Source organism: Podarcis bocagei, assembly GCF_964188305.1.
Source record: "Podarcis bocagei genome assembly, chromosome: 3".
Classification (NCBI taxonomy): domain Eukaryota; kingdom Metazoa; phylum Chordata; class Lepidosauria; order Squamata; family Lacertidae; genus Podarcis; species Podarcis bocagei.
Window position 1 is genome coordinate 14,203,426 of NC_138127.1, and position 18,700 is coordinate 14,222,125.

An 18,700-nucleotide genomic window follows, 5' to 3' on the forward strand; every position below is an offset into this window, starting at 1 on the left:
GGAAGGAGCGAAGGCACTGAAAGGACTAAAGGGAAATGCTCTTCACACAAGAGGAGTGAAACACAAAAACCAAGCCCCATTAAGACATTTAAAAGCTTTACTTAGTCACCACTCAATTACCCCGCTGCCACAAAGGAACAATTCCACTGAAATCACTGGAGGAAATGCTTGTTTTTAAAATTATTATTTTAAAAAGTGAAAACAGACAAAGGAAAGAGCAGGGCATATTTTACAAGGCTGTCTGGGTAGCTTTGGTTGGAAACTCCAGTTTGTGTGTGTGTGTTTCCTTTTGTTTTGTAGTAAAGTTAATTATTCAGTGTACTGTACAGAAATATATAACCCAGCAGGGTTTCAGCGTGATTTAAATGCTTAATGTATCCTGTGAAGAACAAAACAAAGCATGTATACTGCTGTCATCTTTGACAGTTTGACATGAATTTTGCTGGTTACAGTGATGTTTTATATTATGAACATATGAAAGTACATATACATAGAATGTCATTGCTGGGTTGTTGTTTTTTCGAATCCTAAATCCTTTGAATTCACAAATCATTTAAACAACTAAACACATGCCAAATTACATATTTTCTCTATATTTTGAGTTTGGTGACAGTAATACAAGTTTATATGTATGTGTTTGTGTGCAGAGGGTTTCGTATGAAAAGTCTGCCTTATTCTTGGAAGTATTTTAGTTTTTGAGGTACACCTAACATATTTAAGGAATGGAAATCATGCAAGATATATTTCACTAATATAGTTCACTGAGCAACTCTCAGCTATTACTTTCATCAGATGGATGAAAACAGAGCTTGTAGATAGTAGAGATTGTTTAAAGGACACTTCATCTAACCTTTAGGGACTTCCCTGAGGCACAAAATAAGCTTCGTTGACACAACACTGGCATTGTTTGCAGTGTATTGTGGAAATGGGTTGGTGGTGTTCTAGACCAAATGAAGATTTGTCACTCTTCTGAGAATTAAACTACTGATTTGCCTGCTCTGCTTCACTTACACTGGCTTTTGGTAGCCTTGCATTATTTTACTATTCATGCTTAGAGGCAAGATCATTAGAGCATCTTTTAATTTCTTTGATAGGGCGTTCATGATGCTCTTGGAAGCTCATGAATATGTTGCCTTGGTTGAAAACATTGCATTATTGAAAGCTGTGTCTGCTTCGTTGGATCACAGCAGGCAGCAAGTTAATATGGTCAGGTGTTCTAATAAAATAAATCATATAAAACCCAATGGAAGTCTGTTGTTAAGGTTGCTATTAATATACTGGTCTGTTTGCTACGTCAGCTACATAGAAGTTCAGATTTCTATTGGAAATTTCCATATTAGATCAAAATTGTAGGAATGCTAACAATATGGCTCATGTTGGGACTATTAAGGCAATATTAATAATACAAATTAATCTGCTTTGCATGCTGGAGAAAACTCACCTCCTTTTTTCCTGAGGATAATGGAGTGTGCTAACCAGATCCTCTAATGAACATTCTACATAAATATATTTAAATTATAACAATAGCTGGTTAGTATGTTACTGCATTATGTAAGGGTTTTCGTGTTTTTTCTGGTAGCCATTTAAATGAGCTGATTTCTTATAAATATTAAAGCTTCTTCTTATTTTCCTTCATTTATAGGCACTGGATGTTGACCGAACTGTTCTTTATAAAATGAAGAAATCCGTAAAAGCCATAAATATTTCTGGGCTTGGTATGTACAGACTAACTACATTGCTAAAAACTAAGTATTTGAAAACTTGCCCTACTTAAGCATTTGCTGTGAATATCTGTGAAAGTGTTATAGATGTGCTTGGTGCAGACATAATGCTGATTCCGCATGAACCCTTGTTTGCCAACTAGAAGCTCATGAATAAGCACTTTATGCTGCCTCTTTCTTGAGTGCTTTCCATTCCTAGAGTTAACCATGGTTCTTTGTTTTACATATGCACTGATGCAAGTTATGCTTGATAAAATCCATAGGTTCCCCACAAATCAAAGATTGAAAACATGGTTTGGCATGGGGTTGAAAATGAAAATTTTGAATTGGTAGACAAGTAATATAGAATCATAGTAGATACTGGGAAGTAAGAGTGAAATGGTCCTGGAAGAGGAGGGGAGAGGGAGTGGCCTTCTTAGAACGTAACTCTAAACTGTGGCTTAATGTTAGATGAATGAGCCTTGGGCTTGAATACTCCCCGCTCCTCTACTGGTGATGGGATGCTTTATCCTGTTTTTCTAATTAACCACAAATCTGTGCCCACAGTTGGAGAAACTGTTCTAGTCTTAACTGTGGTTGGGTATATCAATTATCATAGATTAGCATAATGTCCAAACTGTGATAATGTGTGTTCATAAAGTTGGGTTCCATTTTGCAGATAACAGTTTGCCAGGAGCAAGTGTGGGGCCATTGTGAAGACATTTGTAGACAATAATTCTGAACCACAGCCAACAAGTTTAGTCATGGTTTTGCAAAGACCTCAAACTTAGTTTTATGGGTTTCACTAATAGAGCATTGCATTTCTCCTGACTTGAAAGTAACTTTCCATAAACAGTCAAACGTCTTCCTACGTCCGCCTCTGCTTGCGTCCATTTCGCCCAACATCCATGGCAAACCCAGAATTAACGGGCGGGTTTGCTGCCGTTCACGCATGCACAGAAGTGGAGATCACCGTTTGCACATGCGCAGAAGCGGGCAATCGCCGCCTGCACCTGCGCACAACGGCGCCTCTCCCAGCGACCCGTTTTGACCTCCAAACAGACCTCCGGAATGGATTATGGTTGCAGGTAGAGGTTCCACTGTAATGTGTTATGCCATCTAAGTGCAATACTGCAGCCTGGTGATCTGTATGCAGGTTTCAAGTGATGCTTATGGTAATTCCTACACTAGCTGTAACTGTCATGTAGTTGGTTATTTGGCCAGTCAAATGGCATCAAATTATGGCCAAGTATTTAAAAAATATTAACTTTGTTAAAACAAAAAAGAGACTTTAGACATCTATAACAACAAATGTAAACAATTGCTATAAGTTAGGTATTGATTGATTGATCACTTGATACAAAGTTACTAATATATATGAGGGACACGGGTGGCACTGTGGTCTAAACCACTGAGCCTCTTGGGCTTGCCGATCGGAAGCTCAGCAGTTTGAATCCCCGCGACAGAATGAGCTCCCATTGCTCTGTCCCAGCTCCTGCCAACCTAGCAGTTTGAAAGCACACTCAATATCAATTCATTTTCCTTCTGAGTGTTGAGGTAAAGATTTCTGCAAGGCTTGTGTTTCTCTTTTGGAGATCTTTGCAGCTTAGACCAAGCAGCCTGTAGGAGATTCACAGCTATGTAGCTAGATTGTCCCTGGGTAGTGCTGGGTTAGCAAGTCCTCATTGCTAGCAAATGAAACCACAACAAAATTTGAAAGGTAAGCTGCTTCCAAGACAGTGGCAGCCTTGGCCTCATTGAGTTACAGAATTATAGGCCTGGTTTGTACATCATGGTGACCCAAATTATGGGTTATCAGGACTGCTCAGTCATGCAGGTTCCTGGAGAGGAGCTCACAGACCCTTTGCTCCTCCCTCTCTTCTTTACTTCCATGCCAAGGTTTGTTCATGGATACAGCTTGTGGTTAGCGAGGAGGGAGTTTAACCACAAGATCTGGTTTGGGTGACACGCTGAGCCAAACCTTGGCCTAGCTCATCGGAAGGGAAAAAAGACTTGACAATGAACAAAGCAGCTCTGAGCTCCTCTCCAGGGGCCGTGCAAGCTCTCAAGCTATATAGTTTGGCTCACTATGACGTATGAACAAGGCCATAAAGTTGAAAGGGATCTCAAAAGTCAGATAGCCCTACTCCTTAAAGAAAATCCACTGTTACAGCATATCCAATAAGTGACAATCCAATAAGTGACAATCCAATTGACCATTGGCAAATAATATAACTCAAATTTGACCGGTCAGTCGACCTGTGTGACAACCCTAAAATAGAGAGTAAAATATTTGTAGCTCGTGGTAGAGCACAATCTTGCATTCAGAAGATCCCAGGTTCGGTCTTTTGCGTCCGACACCAGAACTGCACATTACTAGAGTAGTTCTCAAACTGTGGGGCATGCTTGCTGGCAAAGGAGACTGCAATGTTTCAGAGGTGGGAATACCTTGCAGCAAACGGAGCCTGAGGCACTGTTCCCATGGGTTTAGCCCCCCTAAAGTGCTATACCAGTCAAGGGAGCTTTGGCCGCAGCAGCTCCTTCCTAACCTTTGCAAATGTGGGTAAAACATTGTGCACACTTAGGTTAGAGGGACAGTGTTGGAAAGGACAGTTGCCTCTCTAGGCTGGCTTACTTTTATATCTTTGAATGTTTGGAATTTTCTGTTCACTCTTCCTGTATGTTATCTGTTTACTATGTTCTGCACCTGTTTACCTTTGTAAGAGCTGTTTTGATACTTTGGACCCTGATTCATACACTTTGTATGTGCACTTTGTATATACCTATACATGCAGCGTTGTTCATTTTGCTGCAGAGTGATACTTCCCCACTGAAATGAAATGGGATGCTTTTCCTGGCAGGACATAGGTTTTCAGAAACATGCAACTAAGTAATTGTTAATTAATTAGCCAGTTTTGTTAGAATTTTATGTATAAGACATAAGTGATTGTTATTAAATTATTGAGCTGTTTGATTTGCCAGGATCTAAGGAATAGAGGGGTTTTTGTTAGCATGTTATGACACCTTGACGACCTTTACCTCCATTTTGAAGATCTTTTTTTATCTGTTATGCATTGTTGACTTATCTAGTGGGTTGCTTTGAATCTTAACAAATGTTTAAAATATAAATACAAAATTGAAAGTGTTCAAATGCAACCATTTTCCAACTGCAGGGGCTATTTTACATCAGTGGAGACCCTATTGCAGCTATTGAAATTAACATAATCTTTGTTCTCTTTGAAGCTCATGTGGAAAATGAAGAACAGTACACTCAAGCACTGGAGAAATTTGGAGGAAACTGCGTCTGCAGGGATGATCCAGATTTAGGAACAGCATTTCTAAAATTTGCAGTATTTACAAAGGAGTTGACGGCGCTCTTCAAAAACTTGGTATGAAATAATTTGGCCCTCCCTAAAACTATTATTATATGTAGACTTAGAACTGAATGGTGTAGCTTTAGCTTTTAACCAGAATAAATTAATCTTTAATACTTGATCTCATACAAAGTCCAAAGCTTTGATAGACATTAAGCTTAGCTACCCTTCAAATTTTGCAGTAACCTTCCAGTGGCATCTGAGGAAGGGCAGTAGAATATACTTTGACTTAGTGGTTTTTTTTTCAAAAAAGAAAACCGAATAGCTGTTTCTGAAGCTTAGCTAACAGAGCTTTAATTTGGAAATGTGAATGTCTATAGAATTGAAATCTGATTACTGTGGGGAAATGTTTCATGTGTGCATGCAGTGGATATTGTAAATGGTTGTAAAGACAACTTTGTTATCTAGCCGTCTCAAGGAGAGACTTCCAGCCTCTTTTATAATTGGTTTCTTTTTAAACTCTTAATAACATTAATTGCTATCCTCTGACTGAATTGAACCCTCTCCTGGGGGCTGGGAATGAAAAATGGGGGAAGAGGATGAGTCATTTTGACCTGGTCTCCACATTGCATCGCAGTATGATTGTGTTGAACGGCACTGATAGTGTTTGTTCGGATGTTGGAAGAAGATACTTTAAAAAAGACAGCTGTGCCACTCACAAGCCCTTTCGAGTATTATAGCACTTACGTAATATTTAGTGCCTCAAGAGTGAGCAGCAAGGCGTTTTTGTGTGAGTTGCTCTGTCATCTTCTCAGTTGTCCAATGGTTGAAAAAAATCCTTTCTCAGTAACATCCCACTCTACATATAAGCAGCACACCAATCTTTGATGCTAGTATGGTATCCCTGCGCAGCTGGGAGTACTGTGGCAATGCACTGGCAAGTATATCCTATCCTAAGTACCGTAGTTTTCCGTGTACAGTGGTATCTCCGGTTGCGGACGGGATCTGTTCCGGAGCTCCAGTCAGATCCCAAGGTTTCTGCAACCAGAGAGACCGCTTCTGTGCACGCACGCATGGCGGTAGAGTGCTTCTGCGCATGTGCAGAAGCTGTCTACTGCTTCTGTGCATGCGTGCATGGCAAAACCCCGGAAATACACTTCCAGGTTTGCCGCTTACCTATCCGGAAGTTTATGTAGCCGGAGGGTACGTAACTGGAGGTACAACTGTATAAGACAATGTTTTTTCATTATAAATAAAAGTAAAAAATTGGGGGTCATCTTATACACGGATAGTGTAGAGGGGGGGATGGGCTATTGGTGGCATCCGCGAGCAGGAGATTGTCAGTGGTGATTGGGCAAGTGAGCAACCCCCCCCCCCCAAAGAAAGCTCAACAACTCTGGGCCATTTCCAAAAAATAGGCGTCATCATATACATGGGGGCGTGTTATACATGGAAAAATATGGTACGTGTTTCCTAGACTCACATAAGATGCCAGATGATGGTAGCATCCAGAGAAAAAGTGTATGCATTGAAGGGCCATTAACGATACCTAATCACTGAGCGATTGAGCATAATCCTAAAACAGTAACCAAGAAGGGTAAGGCAGTAGGACTGAGTGCAGCTTCGCTAACCTTAAATGAAGTTCATATCAGATGGAAACAGTTAACGTGTTGTGCTGCAGATGTCAAATATTGGCAGACATGTGGCAAGGGGTACACAGCGTGTGGACAGATTTAGGAGTGTTTGGGTTGAAATAAAGCCAATAAAACCAGTGGGTTGTGGTTTTTTTAAAGCTTACTATAAAACATCACAGGGACTAGGTATATAAGGACAAATGTCAATATCCCTTTCCCCCAGACACTTATTTTCTCCAAATGCACCTTTCCCTCCATCACCTTTGTGATTGATTCCTTTTGTTGATCTTTTGTAGTAATTAGCCTGCAGTCCTCTATGAAATGAGTAGTGGAATAAGCTCTGTTGAGCATTGGGTTGGTTAGATTACAAAAAAAAACCTAACACCTTAGTTTTGAAATTCCACAATTTAAAACCATATAGTAGAGCTCCTAGCTTTTACTGTTTTTACAAGCCTTCTTGCTAAACTCTTGTTTTCAAAAGCACTTGTTTTAGTTTCCACTCATGAAAATGAAATTTCAAATAGAGTCATTGTGTGTGTGTGTGTTTAATCAATTTGAAAATTAATACATTGTGTCTTTCTTCCTTTTTTCATGAGAGCTCACTTCTGTGTTGTGTGTATAATATTTCCAAGCGCTTTGTGAAACCCCTTTTATTGTTTGCCTTGATATCAGTACATGGAGCACTTTCCAGAAAAAAGTAATTAAACACTTTCCTTGGCAGAGCACAGTATTATTCCTTGCCAAAGCTTCTGTCATTCATTTGGCACTGATCACTGAATACACTTGTGTAAACTCCCTCCAACTTTCTTTAGGGCAGTTGTATGGTGACAGTCTCAGGTAACTTTGGTTAGTTTGTCTTTGGAAGACTGTATGGACAAGTTTACTCAATGCTGATAGCATACCCCTCAACCATCTTGTCGTACTTACATCCATTGTGGTTAAAGATCTATTCATATGCGCACCATATGAAGGGACTTTCAGTGTAGCAGTATGTGTTGGAATACTGCAGCCAACTCACTGGAGCTCATCTATATATTGTTAAACCCCCGGTTTAGTGTTACATGCAGCCATTGACCTAGTTGGCATGTAATGCTAACCTTGGCTTAGCAGGAACGTGCAATTCTGCTGGCTTCTAAAGAAGAGATCATGGCTGCTTCGCTCTGAACCTGAGTTGGTGGTTAGTTTTGCTCCTCTTTGGGAGCTCATACACTTAGGCATTCACACTAAACCATGGTTTGGTTTAGTGTTACACATGAACTGACCCATGGCCTTGTGCTGCACCTGAAATGGCTCCTTGATTATGTGGCGATAGAAAAAAGCTTTGGGAAGGCCTGTTTTTCTTTTGGATTGTTTCTTGCTAAAGCCAACACCAATTATTTTTGTATTCAATGGTCTTTTTAGGTTTGAGCTTCACTTCTTGATGCTAGCATCAGATTGAATTGTTATATATTCCTGGCATATGTTGATTCATTCTATTCTGTAGTCTACAGTTGCTTAGACACCTGTTTCAAAACCTTTATTTCCCCTGTGCTTTTATCATTATAGGGAAAGCAGTTTGTTAAATAGAGAATGATCACAGACCACTACAGAGTGCATCAGGTGAATTAGTGATTAAAAAAAATACAGAAAGCCACACTTCTAGGTATGGATCTGTAATTTTGATCACATACATATACAGTATAATGCTCCATCTGTTGCCAGCAAGCCTGCCCTGTTATTTGGATGAAGTTAAAATTTAACGCAATAGCAAGAGAATACAGCCACACCTTGTGCACTGTGAGTTAGTAATAATGAAATAAGGCTGCCTGCAAACTTCTAAGAAGGGAGTCTGCCATTATCTTTTCCCTTTCCTCAAATGTGGAAACTAGAGTCTTGCACCTCTTAGGGACCAAAGCACAGGAAGAGGCACCATGAGGTCTCCCCAAGGAATCGGGGCCTGCTCAAGAAAGCTATCTCTGCTATGTTTTCATAATGATATGTTATGTGCACTCACACTGTTCTGTTTTTGACTTGCTGCTCCCCAAGGTTTGGACGCTCCTATTTCTGTCTGGGAAAGTAAGGCTACTGAGCCTAAGAGCGAACATGTTTTAAAACTATTGCAATTCTCGTTGTAGATCCAGAACATGAACAACATCATCACTTTTCCACTGGACAGTTTGCTGAAAGGAGATCTAAAAGGAGTGAAAGGGGTATGTTGCATATATCTATATATTTTACCAATACAGTGGTACCTTGGTTTACAACCATAATCCATTCTGGAGGTCTGTTTGTAAACCAAAACAGGTTGTAACCCAAGGCACGCTTTCATCAATGGGGCCTCCAAAAGAAATTTGTTCATAATCCAAACAAATTGGGTTGTAATCCAAAAAAAGTTTGCAAACTGGGACACGTACTTCCGGGTTTGACGTGTTTGTAATCCAAAACGTATGCAAACCAGACTGTTTGCAAACCAAGGTACCATTGTATACTGTTTATGTTGTTGTCCTTGTCAGCATAAGCACATTTCAGCTAGAGAACCACCCATTACAACCCGTCATATCCATAATATTAGATATAGTATTTTATTTGCTGTGCTTTACTTTGTTTTTGTTTTTTTGAGCCAGTACTTCTAAGTGTTGAGTATCTAAAACAATGAGTATTCTGCTTCCCTGGTGTTAAGAAATATGGCTCCCAGGCAGATGGGAGCCCTGACAATTTCTTATTTAATATCCATAATAAACACCATAATCACATTCGAACACAAATGAAGAATTCGCTTATTGACTTTTGCAAAATGCTTGAAAATACATCATATATTATAGGGCATTGAAAGAAAACAGTGCTGGAGATGCTTGCAAGTGACCATAAAACAATGATTATGTCATTTTAAAGATTTATTACCCATTTAAAAACATGCACACTACTTAGCAAAGATCCCCTCTCTGCTGTGACAGGAAAATTATATTTATGTTTTGGCTAGCATGAGCTAACAGGCACCAAGGGCCTGTTTCGATGCTATTTCCCACCCAGAATTCTCCTTTGGGAGATATTGTGAGGGGCAGGGTTGGACTTGTTCACTCTGTCCCATGCACCTCTCAGGCACTTTAAACAGAACTTAACCTTTCACAGTTATCAAAGTATCCATGTTTAAATAACCTCACAATTTCCCAGTTTGGTTGTTTATTTCCCTTCCTCAGTAAACGGACAAGAGAACAGTGTAGAATGCTTGTCAGCTTAAGGTCTGCCTCCAATGTTCTCCTCAGGGAGAATCCTGGAAGCAAAAAACAAACAAAAACAAAACATTGACAGGCTGGTGGCTTAGCTTAGCTGTGCAGTAGGCTGCAGCAGGGTCTGAGTCTGACTCAGGTAAGTGGAATCTGAGGGGCCATAGGCAGTGGATGTAGTTACAGGTAAGCTGGAGGTAATACGATCTGCATTGCTATTTAAGTGGCAAACAGGATATGGAACATATAAAGGTTTGTGTACCACTGAAATAAGAATGAGTCGTTCTGCTACATATATACAAGTACCGTCTTTGCGGGGCAAGGAGCCTCACACTGTGGCTTTAGGAAAGAAAGGCATTTCCATGTGGGGAGGGAGGGAAGGAAGGAAGGAAGGAAGGAAGGAAGGAAGGAAGGAAGGGGATCAAAAGAGTGGAGCAAGGAAGATAGAGCCAAATATTGAAGTCTCTCTCTCTCTCTCTCTCTCTCTCTCTCTCTCTCTCTCTTATTTTTTCTGCTTGAGCTACTTTTGTGATTGGTCAACAGACGAGATGGAGTGAAAAGACTCCAGGGAGTGTCTGCAAGATAGGAAATAGCATATAAATGGAGTGGAGATTCACAGCTGCTTTGCTCCTTCAGACCCGGCTATCTCTCAGATACTTTGAGTTACCCAAAGTTCACGTTGGTGTTGAGCAGGTGCTTGGGTCGGTGTACTGATCTTTGCTCCCACAGAAATCAGTGGAGGGTATATGTTGGAGTTCCTGTTGTTTAATCTCCCACTGAATGGACATCATTAGAAGCTTAGGGAATGAATCAAAACCCGTGGGTGTTCAAAGGGTGACAAAGGTGTTCTAGCTGCAAAAATAAATAAATACTGGTTTGGGTGATTTGAAGGATGCTTCAGAATGAACCTTTTAAAAATGTTTGTTTTTTTGCAGGATCTGAAGAAACCTTTTGATAAAGCGTGGAAAGACTATGAAACAAAAGTGTATGTATTTTCTTTCTGTCAAATAGCCAGTAATTTGTATTTGTTGCTAAATAGCTCCCTCCCCCGCAATGTACATTTGTTCAGAAGGAAGAGCCACTTCGTTCACCGCACTCAGGACTGCGTAAAGTTGCAACCCAAGTTTTTAATTCATGAAGGATTTAGGTCAGTGCAGTTCCAGTTTAGCTACCTGAGGCTGATCCAGTCGTGTGTGTGTTTATTACTTAATGGCTTGAAGCTGAATTGGTTAGGTGGTTTAGTTGAAAGGTGTGTTGTGCAGGAGGTGAGGCAAGCTGATATAAAAAATTACGGCACTGCTTAAGCCGCAGTGCCTGACATCTGCAAATCATCATTTGATGATGCAGTATTTGAGTGGCAAACATATCTCAGTCCCCTTGAAATCAGTGGGACTTTATATAGTTTCTAATTGTTGATTATCACTTGGTATAACTTATTTCTAAGGTTTTTTTAAAAAATTAATTAGTTGAAAGCATATATGTGTGCTAATACCTTACCAGAAATACTTAGTATGCTCTTTATATGTGCATGCATTGGTTTTGTATGATTTATACTAGTTTCCTGTTCATGAGCTCTCAATACCAGATTCCTAAACTGCTATTTTGAGAGGTTAGCACTGGCTGAGAAACGGGAGGACACCAGTATAGAAAATGAGGAAATCTCAAAGGTGCACAGGAATCTCTTTGTTTATTAAGGCCCAGGGCATTTTGAGTCAAAGAACTTCCTCAGGAGCAATTAAGAAACAAATACTATCTCATGTAAAAATCATTTTGAATGTGCCCGTGTCTTTTAACATATGAACGCGTTATGTTGCTTTTTAACAATTGCGCCTGACTGTTTCAAAAGAATACATAATCTGGCAAAGTCTTTAGCACAGGCACAGTAAAATACATCAAGGTAAAGTCACCCAATGCTGCATGATTCTAGCTTTAAAAAAACCCTGAAGAGGTACTGAGATGAAATAAGAGTGGAGCAACCACTGGGAATCCTTCTCATTGTATGAACCTGTTGGTGCACAATGCTGAAAATTTGCTTTGCAACTCGGAATCTTATTACTGTGCAGTGTAGTGGGCCTTTCAGTGATAAATTGAGTGTGCCAGGAAAGATTAGTTTCCTTCAACGTGTGTAGCAGGTGAAGGGAGAGAAATCCTGCTGGTTTAGCTTCATGTTGCTGCAACACTTTTGTTGGCATCCATCTTTCTTGAGAGACAATGCAGTGCACCTCCGGGGGTGAAGTGAAACCACTGTGTTGGCAGCACTGAGTTGACCTCCCTGAGGTGCAAGCCTGGGCAGCGTGTTTGGAGGTCCTGAGCTGCCCAGACAAAAACACCCACAAACCCCTCTCGGCCTTGCTGATGTGCTTCAAAGGAAATCAGAGCAAAACGTTTGGCTGCAGGAGTTGCCAGAAGGAGGCATGCAAGGCACCATCGACCCATCGTAGGCACTCCACTCTGGATTTGTGTAGGGTTTACTCCTCAGCCTGCCTTCTCCCAAAGATATCCTGCAAGGCAACGGAGGTTTAGGATCAGAGTTTTCCTTCTGCTGCATGGGCTACCTTCCCAGGTTGACGAGCCCCATCTGCCCCTGGCACAGAAAACCAATTTTGTGTTTAATACTCCTTTTGTAAAAATAAGAGAAGTAGAGTTTTAAGGGGACAGTCAAAGGATGGAAAAGGGTCTAGCAGACCAGTAGTCACTGTAGACAAGAGGGGCAGGAGGAATACACAGCCATGCAGGGCATGAAAGCTCCATCCTTTGGCCACTGGAAGCCATTGTTAAATTTTCTACCATGTCCAAGGCTTCTCCAGAGTTTGTCTGCTTGTTGCCAAATTTACCTCTGTGTTCAAGGAAGTGAAATCTGTTTATTTATTTAATATATGTTTGAGGCTGCCTTTTAGGTAGCTTCCAACATACAAAAATGCATAAATTATCGCATAAATGAGACCATAGAACAATGGTGAAATTGACAGTAGAATAGCTGTGTTGATAACACAACGCCTAGCGGAATAGCAATAACATCAGTAAAAATGGTCAACAACTATTTCAGCATGAAAGCAAACCAGCAGCACATTAGTATCCCTTCCCCCCATCCCCCCCAAAAAATGAAAGTTGAGGTTTTGGGGCTGAAAGATGACGTGCCCAGTACCAGCTCTTTCATTTGGACGGTGTTATTATTGCAAATCCATGGAATACTTTAAGACAGTGTTTCCCAACCTTTTTTGGGCAAAGGCACACTTGTTTGATGAAAAAATCTCGAGGCACACCACCATTACAGCCCCGTGACGTCAGCGCGCAGCGTCACGCTGGGAGGGACGCACGAAAGTGTAAGTTTCAATTTTTTCCCCTCCCCCTTGCCGGGGAACCTCCAAGCTTTGGGGGTGGGGGGGGGAGGAGGCAGCAAAGCGAGGCAGGAAGGAGAGCGCGGCTTGGCTGGGTGAGCTTTGGTAGGGGCAGGGAATGAGAGCCGCGAGGCGGGCGCTGCAGACGGAGGCGCTGCCCGCCGAGCTCGCAGGCAGCCAGGCAGGCAGACGGCGAGAGCCCCGCGCTGGGCGGCCTCTCCTCGCCGCCGCCGCCCCGCCTCTCGCCGCCCGACTCGCCCGCCTCCCTCCAGGCAACATCTCGCGGCACACTAGTGTGCCGCGGAACAGTGGTTGGGAAACACTGCTTTAAGACACTCTTCTATAATGTTTTCTCTTGAGAGAGCTTCCCTACTCCCTTCCACCATGTTCTGTGAATCAGAAGTCCTAAGCAAAAAAGCTTTTTAGGCTGCAGGAGGCCTTTGGATGAGATGGCCCTGTCTCCCTCCAGCAATATTCACACCATTTTGCGCAACGTCTGATGTGGGTTTTTTATTTAAAAGCCTGGTGTGCTTCCCACTCTCCATGCAGTACTGCAGTGCATGTTTCCTTGAAAGCTCACAAACAAAAAGCTCCCCTTCTGCCTGCAGCAAGGCTGCCATCACTTTTTATTATACGCGGATGAAATACCAGCCTCTTGGTGATGCGTTTGTGATCGCACTAAAGGAAAAGCTACTTCTGACAATGCCTCGAAGTGGTTGTTGCAACAGTACTATTCAACACTTTATGATAAAAGTGCCAGTAATTAACTGTGGACCTGTGAGTAGGTCTGGCTGGGTTTAAAATCTGAGTGCTCGCTTTGCCTTTGTTCTGCTAGACTGTCCTTTATAAGATTGAACATTAACAGCATGGTATGCAGACAAAGCATATACAGTAGAAGAAAATAATTTGCACTCTCAGCAGACAGGAGGGAGCTGTAAACTCTGAGCACGTGTTCTGCATGCAAAAATGCCATGCCCAGTCTTTGGCATCTTCTGGAAGGACTGAGAAATGCCCTCGTCTGTAGCTCTAGAGAGCCTCCTAGTCAGTATAGACAACAAGTGAGCTAACTGGACCAGCTGGATGATTCTGTAGAGGGCAGCCTCCTACATTTCTATGGCTTCCCAAGCTTGAGTGTGCCTTCTCACTAAAACTTGATATTGTGACAAACTGCCTCTTCCGTGCTTCAGATGCCAATTATGTACCAGACCCTGGTTTGCTATGACGTCTGCTGCTTAAGCATTATAGAAGACACTACAGTAGGCTTTCAGAATACAGTCGAATCTTGATTCTCGAACTTAATTCGTTCTGGAAGTCCGTATAACTCCCGAAACCATTCGAAAACCAAGGTGCAGCTTCCGATTGGCTGCAGGTGCTTCCTGCACTCAAGCGGAAGCTGTGTCGGATGTCCAGCTTCCGAAAAACGTTCAAAAAACGGAACACTTACGTCCGGGTTTTTGGCATTCGGGAGCCGATTTGTTCAACAACTAAGCCGTTCGAGAACCAAGGGATGACTGTATGGAGTTATGATCTTTCCTTTTGAAATCGTTTCCCTGCTTCCTTTCACCATGTTCTGTAAATCCGAATCAGAAAGCTTTTTAGGCTGACCAAGGCCTTTAAGTGAAATGACTCTTTCTCCCTCCAGCAATATCCCAGCTCTTTTGTGGAACTTTTGCAGCACAAAAGCCTTTAAAACAAACAGACAAAAAAGCCCCTCTCCTGCCTGCAGCAAGGATACCGTCACTTCCTTTTTCATGGATCTGAGTTATGTTGCCAGAAAGAAAAAATTGCTGTGCTCAGAGGCAACTCTTGGAAAGTACCTTGTGCTAGAGGACTATAGTAAACGTGCCCATCTTAAACATATAACGAACATCATTTGAACAATAAATTATTCCGTAAGGAGCTGGTTTGTGTGTTTTTTTACATAGCTGCTGTGTACTCCTTCCAAGAATTCAGTTTCCAGAGAGAGAGAAGGAGAAAGATAATACTTGGGTTTCTGTGCTGCCTGTGTAAGATTGGCTCCAGACATCCTCTTTAACAGAAATTATATAAATTGATGATTAGTTTGCCCAAGGGGTTGAATTGCAACCCTGGAGATTCTGTGTATTCTTTAATCCTTGTAAGCAATGGAGGTTTAATTAAATGCATCCACTGCTTTGGTTCAGTAGCCTTAGATGACAGCGGATAGTAACTAAAACGGTAAATAGTGTTTCCTCTGCCCTTGTACGCAAACCTTCCTTTGGTCTTGTTTTCAAGAAACAAACTGTTGACCCTTTCACAATGGCCTGGTGCAGAACTATAATGCCTAATCTCCTGTCTATGGGTTAGCAGTCAGGATAGCACCTGGCAACCTTGTGCACCCCTCCTCTTGCTTAGCCATTCCTTATTCCATTTCAGAGCTAACTATGGGTAGCATTACATGTGCTCCGGTGTTAATGCTATTTGCAGGTAGCCCAAACCACAGTTGGCGGACCCACTTCTAATCCAAATACGGTTATTAAAAACGCAAGCATAGAGGGAAATGATTGCCTATTGTGTTCTCTGATAACGTTGCCAGAACTAAGAATACAAGATTGGGAATGGAGTATTTTACTTCCTTAGTGCCTTGAGCTGTTAAAATGGTCTGAAGCATCCACATTTGAGGAAATGATGACAGTACGGATGTCACCCATTATGTCAGTTCTTATGCAAGTGTATAACAGATGCAAACGAAGGAATCTGCGCTGCCTACATTTTCTGAATAAAAAAGCCTTTCTCAGCACTTCTCTATGCTGCACGGTTTTGCATATGTCTGAAATTATAGATATGTATGAAAATGTTGAAATACCAGACACAGGCTTGTGCCTAGAGCATCCTAGGGCAACAAGTCCCTTCCCGAATCACAGAAGTGTGAATCATACCTTGTGCCCTGTGTCCATATGCATCCTTTTTATACTGAGCCTCATTCCCTCTTTAAGAATCTGCCCCTCCGCAATTCATGGGTGCAAATAATTTTAACAAATACAACGTGCCTTTGATTTTTATCGCATGTGGTTCAGTGGCTTCAGCGGGAACCAGTAAACACAAATGTCAGTGCAAAATGAAGACTCCTGCCCCCTAATCCCAGTAACCTAGTTATGTGTTGTAGGTTTTGGTGTTTTGTTCTCTGCTGCACTGCTGCTGCCCATGCTGGTCGACAGTGACCTTTGGGTAATCAGGGCAGCTTGCTTACTAAGACTCGGAAGCCTCCAACCCAGCCCTTCTGGCTTGCATTTGCAATGTCAAGTTGGCTCAGGAACAGGAAGGGAAGACAGCTGTGCTCTGGGCTGATGGGGGAAGGGTTGGCTTCATTCAAAGAAAGTAAACTCGGCCAACAAGGGAGTGCTGTGTAAAGCTGGCTCACAGAACTGGCTAAGGAAGTATAGCAGCTGAAAAAGAGTGTGTAATATGTGGGCCGTGTTGTGAGGATTGTTTGCCACTTGGTTGTAAAATGTCCCATTAACTAGTTCTTGAGGATTATGAGGCAACTTAGTGAAGAAATTTTATAATCTTAACACACAGAGGTGGTCAACTGGGTTTGGCTTCAGAGATATCTTAATTCGCAGTGGACTCCATCCACCTTTCAGTGGCCCAACTTTTCATTAATAAGTGATTTGGGGTTGTTGTTTTTTAGCTCATTGTTTCATTCGCAAGGACAAGAATGAGTGTCTGTGTGTCTCTTTTGCAGATACTTTATTGTACTGGTATCTCATGCACATTTTTAAAAGGCTATTACAAGTCCCACTCTTCAGAGAGTATTTCAGAAACCCATTTTGTTCCTTAGACCCTACACCTAGTTGATAATGGCGTCATACTATCCAAGGGCTCCATAGCTGTAAAAAAGGGAAACTGATTACATACCTGCAGCACAATACGGAATTTAGCAATTCCTGTGCAAGTTAGCCTGATTTTAGTGAGGAGCATTTTAGTTTGAGCGTAAAACTCTGTTGATCTGGAGCTTAGTACTATTGAGCTCAGCAGGACGGCTCCACTATACTGGGTGGGTTGCCGTTTAATTTTGAGTGTCGAGCACAACCCTGAAACAAAACCGAAACAAGTAAAAGAAGGCGGTTTCAGGCTGATGGCCCTTTTGTTGGTTCTCTTCCACACAGGACAAAAATAGAGAAAGAGAAAAAGGAACACGCTAAATTACACGGGATGATACGTACAGAAATAAGTGGGGCTGAAATAGCAGAAGAGATGGAGAAAGAGAGGAGGTTCTTCCAATTACAAATGTGTGAGGTAAGAGTGAGCATTTTATTTTATTTTTATTTTCTGTGGCAAGTGCTGAAGTAAAGGGAATTTTGAAGCTAACCTGGATGGTTCCAGTTTTAGGAAATAATTTCTTGCTTTTTATGCAGTTATTTTATTAATGATAAACTGGCATCCCGTGAAGCCTGTATGTGTGTGTGTGCGTGCGCGCGCGCGCGCAGATTATAAACAAACCAAATAGGCAAATCCTTTATGCAACCATTCCCATCCTAGGCTTAGGGGATTGTCTCCTGTGCCCATTCAAGTTGCCATCTGCTGCAGTATTGTTGAGAGATGGGGAAAAATAAAATCTCATTTTATTTGGTTAAGTAGGGAAATTTAACAGCTGTTGGGAAGGAGCTGTTCATGCCCTGAAGGGCTGCAATGAGTTTGCTGCCTGGGGATTGTTCTGTAATGGTTCGGTTTCAAACTTGGTTGCTCTTTGGTTTTGTGTGGCAGTAGCCCTGTGTGGATTGTCCTTGAATCCACCGTTAGTAGGACTGGGAATGTGCTACCTTTGAGTTCCCCTCGCCTCAATGTAGTTTCTCTTCTCGCTTCTCACGTGCCAATTCTCTCCTCACATTTCTGGGCAGCTCTGATCATAGTTTGCAAACTACGGTTGACAGTAACCTGCAAACTATTGTTTGAAATAATGGATTAGAGTTGGCTTATAACTTGTAGTTTGGGGGCTACACAGTTTACCTATTTGGTTGTTGCGGCAAACTGTATATGTAAAATAAACAGAAATGGAGGAGAGAAAATAAACATAAGAGGAGCCCTGCTGGATCAGGCCAATGACCCATCTAGTTTAGCATCCTGGCCTCTTAATTGCCAGATAGATGCCCATGGGAAGCTCACAGGAGGGAGCTGAGTGGGCCTGCATTCTCCCCATTTGTGATTCCCAGCAAGTGGTATTCAGAGGCATAGTGCCTCCAAAAGCGGAACATAGGCGTTGTGGCTAATAGGCACTGATGAAAGGTAGAGATACAACACTGAGCTCTTAGCCTATGTCTGTCCCTCCAGACCATGATCTGAGGATTGTCTGAGTCGAACTGGTGTAGCAGAATATCTTCAGATTTGACACTGTTAAGTTTCTTCTACTTGAAAGAATTTGACCAAGCGGATAATAATAATAATAATAATAATAATAATAATAATAATAATAATAATAATAATAATAATAATAATAATTTATTATTTATACCCTGCCCATCTGGCTGGGCTTCCCCAGCCACTCTGGGCAAC

The 18,700-nt window shown here is 41.7% G+C and overlaps 2 protein-coding genes across 6 annotated transcripts in view; one reads left to right on the forward strand and one right to left on the reverse strand.

Moving 5' to 3' along the window:
• The window catches only part of ADAM17 (ADAM metallopeptidase domain 17), a 290,647-nt gene that overhangs the window by 153,930 nt on the left and 118,017 nt on the right, over positions 1-18,700 (reverse strand). The gene's annotated exons all lie outside the window — the stretch shown is intronic.
• Positions 1-18,700, forward strand: part of ASAP2 (ArfGAP with SH3 domain, ankyrin repeat and PH domain 2) — a 100,017-nt gene that overhangs the window by 27,829 nt on the left and 53,488 nt on the right. For all 5 annotated transcript variants that reach the window (XM_081189029.1, XM_081189030.1, XM_081189026.1 and 2 more), the window contains exons 2-6: positions 1,643-1,715; positions 4,944-5,089; positions 8,763-8,837; positions 10,787-10,836; positions 17,317-17,446. In XM_081189029.1, the coding sequence (XP_081045155.1) occupies positions 1,643-1,715; positions 4,944-5,089; positions 8,763-8,837; positions 10,787-10,836; positions 17,317-17,446 (474 nt within the window). The remainder of the gene's footprint in view (positions 1-1,642; positions 1,716-4,943; positions 5,090-8,762; positions 8,838-10,786; positions 10,837-17,316; positions 17,447-18,700) is intronic.